Raw genomic sequence first — 12,631 nt, 5'->3', positions numbered from 1 at the left:
ACTTTTACACCGAAATGGAATTAAGTAAAATTTTTAAATTGTAAGTTGAGAGCAATTGCACTGAACAGAATCATCTTGGACTTGGGGAATTAATATATTAGGAACAAATATATTAAAGAGGAAATTTGTGGGTTTTTTCCTTAGTTTTACAGGTACCATATAAGCTTTGTAAATTCTGGTACCACATCAGGAATAGAACTTTTCACCAAGCTAGTGGTGCATTTGGAGAATGGGATTCATATTATAAGCATTATGTGTGTGTGGTGCAGTGTATATAAAGCCATACTCTTTAACAATGAAGATATTAAGCCTCGAAAAATATCATCAATGTAGTAGAGTCTGGCAAAAAGTCAGATTCCAACAGCCTAGGTTAATCATCTTTTGTGGGAAAAAATATTTTAAAGACTTATGATATATACTCTGGCATAGAATTAAAATAATTTTTATGACATAGCTGTAACCATATTCCAGGTATCACATAATGACTCTTTAAAGGAGAAGAAATATGTTAAACCAATTATAGTATGCCTTAAAAAGATATTTATTTTCATCAGATAGAAATAATGCCTGCACCAGCATGTTGTAATAATAACAACAATAAACACAGATGCATGCAAAGATATAGGTAATCCATTATTGGCAGATCTCTAATTTTTTCAATTAATCAATTAAAATCCCATTTGTAAAGAGATCTGTAATTATTTCAATTGTTTTTTTTTTAAAGTACACCTTTATATTGGAGAGAGGATGAGAACCATAAAATGTTAGATTTGAAAATAAGAATATTATTGTAATTTAGGAACTAAATTGATAGTTTTCAGAGCTTTTGACATTCTAAATGTACAAATCTAAATGTCAACAGCTAATCATGGATAATCTGCTATTGATTTTTCTCTGTTTAAAATTATCAAGTTCTGGCAGCAATTTCTATCTCTATGTGTTTCTACGGGCACATTTTTCAAATATAAAATACAGGATCAATCAAACAGCAATTTACCTAATTTTTCAAGACAGATATTAAGGAATACCAGCATTTTCAAAGTTATGAAACACTGCTAAAAACATTTAACAGAGTTAGGAAAGAGAATTATAATAAAACGAGAAATTAACATGGTAGGAGATGGCAAGAACCAGTAGAAAGATTTTAATTTTTAAATTAAATATAATGTAAACCATACACGTATTGCCAATTCTACCTTCTTCTAAAGGTAAAATATTCAGTAGACAAAATCACATAAAATCCATTAAAATTTAGATTTTGTGGGGTTTTCTTGGTAAAAGCAGGTACCATCATTAAATATATTTTTTAAAGAACCAGGTAAAACTTTTTAAGAAAAAGCCAAGTTGTACCACTTACTTCAAAGTTCTATTTTCAATGTAAGACATTACTTTCTTGGATATTTACTTTGTATTTACATGCAGAATAAATTTTATTCTTTAAGAGCAGAATATTCAATGTAACTTAAAAATTGAGGTCTCTGAAGGAGTTATTCATTTTAATTCTCTTATTAAATGTTTCATACATTCAGGATGATGAATGCTGATAAATGTGAGGCTCATTTTCATTTTCCATGTGTAACTCAAGATTTGTTTGCAAAATTTTATGTTATTTCCCTTCATTTTATCTTTGCAATAATATATTGCTGGCGTTTAACTGTCAGGAATATATCTTCCATTTCATAACACTGCCCTGAAGGTCAGGAGGCAGATCTTACTTATCTTATTTCTAGCAGTCACACAAAGTCATGGCCAATATACTGAATGAATATTTATTCTCAGTGTCTCCATATATTAATTCATACAACAGTACTTTTATCCTTTCATCTCTGTAAACAATAGTACATAGATGTGAACTTATCTATGCAACAACTAATCCATATTATTTTGATATATAAATTAACATTTTAGTTATTCACTGACATAGAAATAGCCTAATTAGTTAAACCTTAGTCTTTCAGAGCTTCCTGGCAATGACTTGCCTTTGTATTTTCTGTGCCCAGCACAGTGAAAAAAAATTGTATCAATATATTTCATTTAAAAATTGGATGAATGTATTCTTATTGTTGGACTAGTTTGAGAATTCTAGAAAAAATACATAAACAAACCATATAGGTTAAGAAATGAAGTGTGTATATCTAAGTCATAAAAATAAAAATGAACAAATAAAAAACCCAAAGGTAACTATTGCTATATTGCAATGAAAAAGTATTTGAGAACTTTATTATAGAAACAGGCTAACAATTTTAACTGATTTTAAGGCTTGGTTACATTTTTAGGAAAAAAAAGAAACTTCATTTAGCTTTAATAAGCATGTTAAAACTTTAGAAATCTAACCTTTAAAATAAATTATTAAATTTTAATTCTGTTTTACTAGGTAATAGAGTTCTTGAAAAAACAATGCATAGATTTCTGATCATAAACTAGTGAATATTATAAAGATTCTTACATATCTAATTTTTATTAAAGAACCAAACTGATATTTTTAATAACCTGATGAACTACAGTTTTTCTTTTTTTTTTTTAAAGATTTTATTTATTTATTCGACAGAGATAGAGACAGCCAGCGAGAGAGGGAACACAAGCAGAGGGTGTGGGAGAGGAAGAAGCAGGCTCATTGCGGAGGAGTCTGATGTGGGGCTCGATCTGGTAACGCCGGGATTACGCCCTGAGCCGAAGGCAGACGCTTAACCCCTGTGCCACCCAGGCGCCCCTACAGTTTTTTAACCTATAAAATGAAGTTATACTATAACAATGTAAGACAGTAAGTTATTGCACCTACATAAGTACCTTTTTGCTCTAAAATAGTGTCATAAATATAACAATAAAATTGGAGCATGTTAATTTTTACTTATTTTGAGCTATATTAAGCAATATATTATACCAACAATATATACTTCTGAAATTTTGGGTTTCTTTTTAGAAAAAATTGAGATCTCTTTCTGACTGGCCCTCCCTCAACTCTCCATATAAAATAGCCAAGGTAAGAGTGAAACTTCCTCACTAAACGTTCTAGTATCCTAAAATTGTCCTATTACACTATTGGTTTTTCGGTGAGATAAACTAATTGTTAAGAAGCAGACCAATGTATAGATTTTATTTAATTTTGTAAACTGACAAAACTCTTATGATTTTGTAAAATGCTATCTACTAGTTTGCTCAGCTATTTCCTGTCATACTTAATGGCAACTGTGAATTTTTTTCACTTGCATTCACAAAATTAACATTATCCAAGTATTCCTTAAATCCAGAGGGCATGTGGAAGGAAATTTGCAATTCTGGGTTTAAGTTTTAGCTGAGATTCTCATCAATGGATACCTCCATGCCTGCAGAGATCAAGGAATCTTAAATCAGAATTTTATGCAAGATATGTAATGAGAGACTCCTTTACCAAACAGGTTCAATTTTTAATAGTACCATAATTCAGCTCTTTCTTCTAGCTCTATTTTTCTTTCATTTGGGTATCTGTACAGCTACCTAGCAACTGCATCATATTTATAAGTAAATTTCAGTTATCTAAACTATCAATTTTTAGAATAACATTTATTGGTCTCTGCACATTTTAAATTCTCTATACATTTAATTTCTATCATCTTCAGAATATTAAAATATCATCTGTCAGCGACACAAGGAACAAATTTCTGCCTTTTAAAGTAAAAATTAAAGTGCTATTAAGATATAATTCAACTCAAATTTAGGGGCAATCATTTATTAGTTTCTGATAATTCTTATCTGGAATACATAAATGTAATACCTTTTCATTTCTTAGTACACAAAGTATTTATCTTCATTAAATTGCTTAAAATATCCCTATTAATAATCATCATAGATAGGCAAATTTTGATATGTTGATTTTTTAAAAAATTGTGGGCAAATGTTTTTCCTTATTCTAGATATTATTCCTTATGTACTAAGAAAGTGTTTCTCATTGCAGTATTCATGTACCACAAAATATAAGTATCATAATACATTATAGCCAACCAGAAAGAAAATATAATTATCCTACTGTTATTTTTAATTTAACAAAATGAATAAATAAGTAATGTATATATTTACACATATGCTTACTTTTTATCAGCTCCAGATATTCACAAAGATACTTAACTTTATAAGAGAAAAATAACATTAATTATTTCCACCTCCTGAACATTCAGGTTTTAAGGAGCTGTTATCTTATATCTCCCATGATTAGAAAGTAAGTATGACTTTTACATTTAAAGTTATGAAATGAAATAGGAGGAAGAGCCATGACTTCTCATTTATAACCAAGTACAGGCCATCAGACAGGCCAACAGCTAGAGGACTCAGCTGTATCTTAAGAAAGTAGCTAAATGTATTTTTCAGGACATGGACTGAAAATACACACTTTAACTTCAATTCTTAACTACAAAGTTCAATTAAAAGGTATGCTTCTTTCTATTTTGTACTGGAAACTTGCATCTTCAACATAAATTAGCTTTTAATAATTAATCCACCTTAAATAAACACATCAAAATATGCTAATCTAATATCTTTTGAACAAAAGCTCACTCCACATGTCAGTCCATGGAAAGCCGTTACATATGTGAAATATGTTTTATACCCTGAATATATTTTTAAGATGCACATTTATGTTTTCTCTTCATATAATTAAATATATACCCATCATAAAAAATTGGAAGATTCTTATGAAACAATTCTAAATAAAATGCATAAAAGGTCGGTAGTATTTCTTTTCTCCCTTCCCTCTCTTTCATAATCCCATTTACTGTAAAATTAATAATCTTATAAAGATCATCAAGTAATTAAAGATGATTCAAGGATATACAAACAACATAAACAGAGCGACTGATTTTCTAAAGAACAGACTGCATGATAATCATCATTGTAGCTTCAGAACCTAGCATAATTCCTAAAATGCTTAATATGCAATTGTTGAGTGACTTAACTTTGAAACAAAATGTAATATTAAATATTACTTTGAAATAAGTGGTACATAAATGTTCTATATTATGAGGTCTTCTCATCAGTACTGTTATATATTATCACATACCAAATGTGTTTTTAAAGTTTTTCTACTTGATTTTGTATCTAATTTTAAGGAAACAAATTTTTCTTGCCAGATCTGGAAAGAGACTGGAAACTCATTATTTGATCATATCTTCCAGGAGAGAAACTTCTCCTTGAACCCTTACATATGGTAAATATACTACCTATCAAATAATAGGCCTTCAATAAATACATGTTTAAAGAGTGGATGTTTCCATTCAGTTTTAGAATATCTACCATTGAAAACTCAAGTTGTAAATTCCATAAGAAGTCAAAACGTTTATCAAAGAGAAATAACTATAAAAATAGCATTTTCAGAACATTCTAAGCACTAAAGTAAAATGTAAGATTTACTATTTTGAATGTATATTTTAAAATATCTAGAAATGTTTAAATGAAGCATCTCTAGAGTATAAATTTGCTAAGTATACAGTAAGTATATGATTGTTAAGACTTTCTATGCTTCTATATGTTTAATAATGGCACTCAATATTATTAAAAGACAACTCAAAGTAATGGTAATTAACTAGTCAGGGAAATCTTTTAAATGACATGCAATTTACTATTATTTAGTGGAGGCCTGTTCCCTCATTTCTGCCCCCAAGAATGTCATATAACCTAAAATCTCATTTTCTGTGTCTCTTAGAAACTTTTTGAACATAGGTTTCCCTTCATTTTAACAAAATGCAGACAAAAAAAAGACTAATGGAAAATATCTGAAACACGCCTATTTTAGATCTAGTATCACTTAGATTTTTTTGTTTCCAATACCAATAATCTGATCCTAACAGAGAAGAATAAAACTGGTGCATAAGCCAAACTTCTAAACATTGCTCTTTTTAGCTAAAAACTAGATTCTGTTGAATTACTATACTGCTTTGTGAAGATGTCCCCACTCACTTGTGCCATTATCCTCTCTTGACAAGAAATAACTATATATGGAAAGTTACGTCAGAAATGCATTAACAAATGTCATTTGATCCCATATGAACATACATTATGTACAACCACTTGAAATAGCAAAACCGTACTATTAAGATTATATTTCAAATCATGGTTTGAACTGAATAAAGTAGAAAATGGGTATTTCACTCCATCCTTCATATCCCACGTCAATTATCAGTACTTATAGCAAGGAAATTTTTACGGGGAGTAATGAAAAACTTGTTTGGGCCCCACAGGGGAAAAATGATATAAATGTTGAATATTTACTTTTACTTCTCTGTAAAGATAAGATGGTGCCATATACTCTACTTCCCAAGTATACCTCCAATCCATCTTTTTTTCTCCACCTCTGCTACCACTACTCTAAGCCAGGCCAACATAATCCCTCTCCTGAACAACTGCAAGACTCCTAATTCTACTCTTGCCATCTTCCAATTATCTTCTTGCTCCCTAGCCATAATGCTCTTAAAAATGAAAATTGGTTAAAATCTCTCAACAGTCTCCCATTTTACCTAGAATAATAGTAAAACACAACTCCTTACCATGACTCCTTTTCTTTTCTGTGGGATCTGGTTCCTAACCATTTTTCAAACCTTACATTGTGCTACTCTCTTCCGTGTTCAGTAAGCTCCAGTCACACTGGACACATTTCTTCAAATGTGTCGAGCTCATTTCCCTTCAAGATCACTGCCCAGGCAGTTCCCTATACCTAGCATGCAATTCTTCCCAATCTAGGATCAGCTTTCTCCTCCCTAGAATGTGGCTCAAATGTCACCTCCCACTCTAGTGAAATTACAAATTGACCAAAATGCGATAGGCCCAGCATATCAAATATGTTGCACACATTAAATATGCATTATTTTTTATTTAAAAAAAGAACATGATAGGTGTATAAACAATTTAATCCTATGTATAAGTTTAGTTTGATAATAATTGACTGTACTTTGGGCAAAGTCAACTCATTTTGATTACTTAACTATATGTATTGATGTCCACCATATTTATATTCCCCAAAAAGTGTTGAGTCAAAGATAAGGGAAAATCTTCTACTACTGCTAGAGTCTGGTTGATGTACAGGATAAAATACAATCTATTCTTTCACCATTTGAGATAAAAGCAGTATGTAGTCAGAAGTACTCAGGTGTGTGAAGAGAGACTGACTGAGACAGGGTGCCTGTGATGGGGAAAAAGGACTGGGAGAAGGAAATACAAGAAATCTATAATGCTTTTTATACTAGTTTATACTGGCAATGATGAGCGAAGAAACAAAAGGATTTCTACTCTATTTTTCTTAACATTTAATTTTGTAACAGAAAAGTAAAGGAAATTCATACAGAAAAGTTGGAAAATATAAAAAAATTAAAAGATGTAAACGTTAATTTTGTCTATACCTTAGATATATATTTTTCCTCTTAAGAATATCCAAACAAAACTGCTTCATTCATGTTACTTCTGGTTTGAAGAAGAGATTCTTAAAGAACGCTGTATAATTTTTGCACATGGAAAAAGTTTTTAGATATACTTTTATCCCAAACCCAGAGCAAACAATACTTACAGGATCAATTCATATCAATGACACTTTATCTTTCTACGTTGAGTACTAATTATAATGACTAATTGCACAATGACTTATTAATTTGTAAATATATGATAAAATTACCTTGTAGGTTATTTTTATACCTATAATTAATTAAGAAGGCATGTGATTATAGTCTCTTGCACTTTTACAACTATGAATAGTTTATCCCTAAAAATTTTATCTTGGTGAAATGTCTTTTAGAAATATACTTTGTAAATCATCCAGTTTCTCTCATTTAGCAAAGTTTTTAATATTTTCAGTAAAGTTCACTTGAACTTTCTGAAAAATTTTCAATTAGTCCCTTTCTATAAATATAAGAACAATATTTAGTTTTACAATTCATGAACAATACTTATGGAAGTTCAACTAATTTTAGGCTATGAATTTTATTAAGGAGATATTTTTCTGCTCAGGTATGCTAATCTGTATTCACATACAACTAAGTAGATTTTACATTCAATTCATTCAAATTAATACATTCAATGAAACTAACAAGTCAGACTACTGTTTTTCTTGTTTACTTAATTTGCCCTGAGTTCCAAGGAAAAACACCAAAAGATCAATTCACACAATGCTGGTAATAAAATGAGTTCACTAGACTCTTGTATGCAAACCATAATTTGCTTGAATGAATTATTTTAGTATTTGATTATTTTTGGAAACATGACCTGAACAAATAAATCAACTCTTTTAGGCTATACAGTATTATTTGCTAAAGCAGAGTATCTTTGAATAAATGGACCCCTGGTGGCCACCAACCACTGTAATTGATATACATGGTTACTTACATATGAAACAAGATTATGCTTTATATTTACCTAAATGTCCAGTACAGAAATAAAAGCTTATATAGAGAGAAGGTAAAATCTGTTATTTTTAAATGAAAATGGGCAACACTTAATAAATATTGTGGTTTTAAATAAAGGGAAAATTAATGGAATAAGAGAAATTTGAACACAAATCATGTTTTCACTTACTTAATCAGATGAAGTGATCTAGGAAGCAACTCTACTTTCTGATCGATTCAAGGAGGTTTAGGTAATAGGAAGAAAGAGTCAAATTGATTTATTTTGTCTTTACAGTGCAGAGTTCAGAGCCAGTTAAAGGACAAGAGATGCTTCCTATAGTCAACTTTCAGTACCTTGTTAAGCACCATGTTAAAAATGAGGTAGTTCACTTTTTTGTCATTATCATCATTTTACCCGCCTAAGTATGGAAAATAGGAGAGGGGAAGAAGGTAATCTATTCATTTCAACCATGAAGGATTTTATATAATTTGGCAAAAACAGACAAATACCATTAAAAAATTTGTGAATATCCTTAATCAGAAAACAAGTTATATAAAAATGAAATTTTACCCTCTAATAAATTTGAAAAATAAAACATAAATTCCATTAACTCTTAAGACAAGTTACTAGGAAAACAAATGCTATCTCCTAAAATTAAATAGTAGTCATATTACTAATACTTACTATCATGTTTATACCAAATGTAATTCATATTTTACATTATTTTTATATTGTATACACACTGTAATACCCCATGTTTTCAATGTTTAAAAATCGGTAAGGTATGTTTTGACTCATGTTATTTATGAAACTACAAACTAAGAAAATATCTCCAAAGTGTTAAAAATAATGTTCCGAAGTTTGACATTTTATTAACCATTAGTGTGATGATTTCAGTATTCAAAAGTTATCCCAAAATAACATAAGGCATAATTTCTAATCACTATGAGTTCAGGCTGTATAAAGCATTTTATAAGCAATCATTTGTGCTGATAAAAATATCTGAGCATATTTTCTCTACATTCTTGTGCTGAAGAGCTCCTCGAAATTTTACCCAACTTAGCCTTTAGGTACTATATTAGTCAAGAGTAATCTTATGCATAGCTTGTGTTTCCATTACAATAATGAGAACTCAAATTGAGAGTTTTAGTGGTCTATCTTTAATGATCCTACTTCATGGATGGGTAAACTGAGTAGTATTCATTCACAGACATTAAATTAAGCTAATTGATAACACAAATTATATATATTTGGTAAATATTTTAGGTAAGATGTCTTTAAAAAGTATGGAAAAGTCATTACAATAAACAAATAAAAATTATTGCAAGTGGTTATCAAATTACTCCTCTATGCCCTTAAATTTAATATGAATATGTGAAAGGTCATACTTTAACACTTGACACATTTTGGTAGAATGGCACTTTAGTTGTTTGGAGATTCTGATATGTGTTTTATTTATGTAAGTTTCCCCAGGGCCTAGGATGGTAAGTGGTATATCATAGACACTTAGTGAGAAACTAAATGTTGATTTAGGGAAATTATTGCATGGAAATAACTGTTAAAGATTTCTAGTACACAACTCTTTTTCTAATGAGGCTACTAAAGAGATGTGTATTAACATACTAAATACTAACATATAGCACAATATAAATGTCTGACTTTCTGATTATTAAAACCTGTTTTTCTCTCCCTGCGGAAAAAAAAAAAGTGCAAGTAAATAATTTTATGTTATCTTTTACAATCTTCTATTTTCACAGAGGTATATTAAGTAACTACCCCTTCAATATGTAATGCCAATAGCCCTTGAAAACAGATGAGGAATGTGTGTGTGGAGGTAATACACCACCATAGGCAAGTATGGCACTTTGGGTGGCACTTATTTGATATATCTTCTAAAGCATGATAGTTATGTATGATTTCCAAATTTACATATGCATTTGTGATTGCAATCTGGCAGGAAAAAAAACACACAAATAATTAGGGAAAAGGTACCAGCTGTATAAATAAGAACTGATTCTGAATAATTATCTTTCCAAGTAAAATAAAATGATCATACGTTTACGACAAAAAAAAAGAAGGCTGTGTAGTTTTACTTGCCTTCTCCTTTAACCTTCTCATCCTCACAAAGCAAGTGCACATTTCCATGTCATCTGACCTCCATTTTTATATCTGCAAATTATTTCGAGGACTTACACATTAAATGGTAACAATAAAGTTTTACATTTGAGGTCTTTAGAAAAGTGTGACATAACAAGTGACATACTGATGGTCATCACAGTGCCAATGAGAGCATCCAGCCAGGTACATGCTGGAAAACTTTTATGGTTGTTCGCCGCTTAGTTCAAGAGATTTAGATTATGCAGGTGATATTTTTATAGATCCTTAAATATTCGTAGCAGAAATCCAGTAAGATATGTCTTATAAAGATTGTTGAATAGAAAGAAAATGTTCAAGAATTCCCAATGCTTTCCATTCGGTAAACCTGACTCACTTTTCACATACTATTCAGTTTCACTTTACCACTTTACCTATTGAAACAAAGTCTTCTTCCTAAGAAAAAATGTGTCAGTGACTCGACTTTATGAATAGTATATTCACAACTTGGAAATTCACACTTAATGTTTGTCTCCCCGCGCCCCACCCCCACCCCTACCATCTCAAGAAAGAAACCACAAAAATCTGGGCATCTGGTCCAGGAGTAATTTCAAACAAGTCCATATTCGGTCTGGATGGGGTAAGGTGGCTGCGGCTGGGCGAGGGCAGCATAGCTACCGCAGACAAAAGGTTGGTATCTGGTCCAGAGTACAGCGGAGCTATCTGTTTTCATGAAGGCAAGTGAGAACCTACATGTTACCATGCTGTGAGCAACCGCGAAGAGCCAGAAGTCCATTAAACCCGTGCCACAGAGCCTGACCTCCTGTGGAGACAGCGCTGCGGGGAGCGGTGGGACCCAACTGCTACTGGATGCCCACGCATCCGTTTAAAGACATATGGGAGCCAAAGGGACCGCAACTCCTGAGGTCGCCTGTCCAGGCGCTCTAGTAAGGCGACATTCTCGACCTCTCCTGTGGTGAGCCGGGGGAAGCCTACCCCGGGACGAAGTTACCTGCAGGAGGCGACCAATGCACCCGTCCTCAGAGCACCGGCCTCCTCCCGCCCCCACCCCCTTCTCCGCCCCGTCCCTTACCTTGGTTGTTGGAGACGTGACTGCAGTCGCCTGGCCAAGCTGTCAGCAAAGGCAAGAAGAAACCAAATTGCAAAAGAAATTCCCGGACTTCGCAGCCCCCCATGACTCTTCCCGGCTCTCTTCTTCTCCCACTTAAAGAGAAGTGACAGCAGCGGGGCCAGGTGTTCAGCGTAGGGTAGGGGTCCCGGTCCACGTCTTCTTCCTCCGCCTCTTCCTCCTCCCCCCGGCCCGCAGGAGGTGTCCCGGGGCGCCCCCCGCGCGAGGCCCCGGGGGCAGGGCACGAAGGTCCAGGCTGCCCAGGTGCAGGCGCAGCTGCTTCGGAGGAGGACGCTGCCTGCGGCGCCAGGGAGCTCCTGGCGGCTGTAAGCGAGAGGAATTGCATCCACCACCGTGTCCCGCTCGCGCGAGGACTATTCACTTGGGCCCGGGAGAGCGCGCGCGCAGGAGCGAGCTCGGGCTGTGGTTTGGAGGAGGGGAGCGAGGGGCGGGGGAGGGCGCCTCACGGGGGGAGTAGGGGGAGGGACGACCAGGTGCTGCGGGCAGTTCAGGCGGCCCGAGCGCCTCTCCGGACTGAGGCGGGCACTTGCAGAGCCAAAAGAAGAGGCACAGCAGCTGTGAAGCGGCGGGGGAACTGCGGGCTCTCCTCCGGCCGGTGTGGCCAGAGCCGAGCAAACGAGGTGGCTCCGCGGGGTCGCGAGTGGTCCGAGCGAGCTACGTACGGGCTGCGCCCCCAACCCTTCGCCTAGGTGGCGACGACAGCGGCTTGCACAGCGGACACTTCCAACCCCGCCGCGTGCGCGATGCGCCTCGGCCTTGGCAGCCGCTTTCGGAGCATCTCTGAGGCCGGACTTAGTCCCCCACACACTTTGCTCCCCATTTTCCGGCAGCAGCGCCGAGCGCTTTAGGGCTAGTCAGCCCCTGACACCGCTTCCCTCTGACTTCATATTTCTGCCGCTGGAGGGGGTGAGTGCTGTGGGCAAGCGCTCCGGGTCTGGGGCGAGCCTGGCAGCGGCCGCCAACCTAACCACTCCACAGCTCGGATGGCCCAAACTTGCCCACGAGGGCGAGCGCGTCAACTTTGTGGCCGCCTCCGCTGCTTCGAGTCCT

General features: G+C 34.7%; 1 protein-coding gene across 6 annotated transcripts in view; it reads right to left on the bottom strand.

Moving 5' to 3' along the window:
* EPHA6 (EPH receptor A6) overlaps positions 1-11,925 on the bottom strand; it is an 811,316-nt gene extending 799,391 nt beyond the window's left edge. For 5 of the 6 annotated variants that reach the window (XM_034657115.1, XM_034657124.1, XM_034657119.1 and 2 more), the window contains exon 1: positions 11,525-11,925. In XM_034657115.1, the coding sequence (XP_034513006.1) occupies positions 11,525-11,906 (382 nt within the window). In that variant the 5' untranslated portion in view covers positions 11,907-11,925. The remainder of the gene's footprint in view (positions 1-11,524) is intronic. The other variant, XM_034657140.1, reaches the window with a different exon arrangement.
* Positions 11,926-12,631: the final 706 nt, after the last annotated feature.

This window comes from Ailuropoda melanoleuca, chromosome 1 (genome assembly GCF_002007445.2).
Source record: "Ailuropoda melanoleuca isolate Jingjing chromosome 1, ASM200744v2, whole genome shotgun sequence".
Taxonomy (NCBI): Eukaryota; Metazoa; Chordata; class Mammalia; order Carnivora; family Ursidae; genus Ailuropoda; species Ailuropoda melanoleuca.
This window is presented reverse-complemented; position numbering and strand designations above follow the sequence as displayed.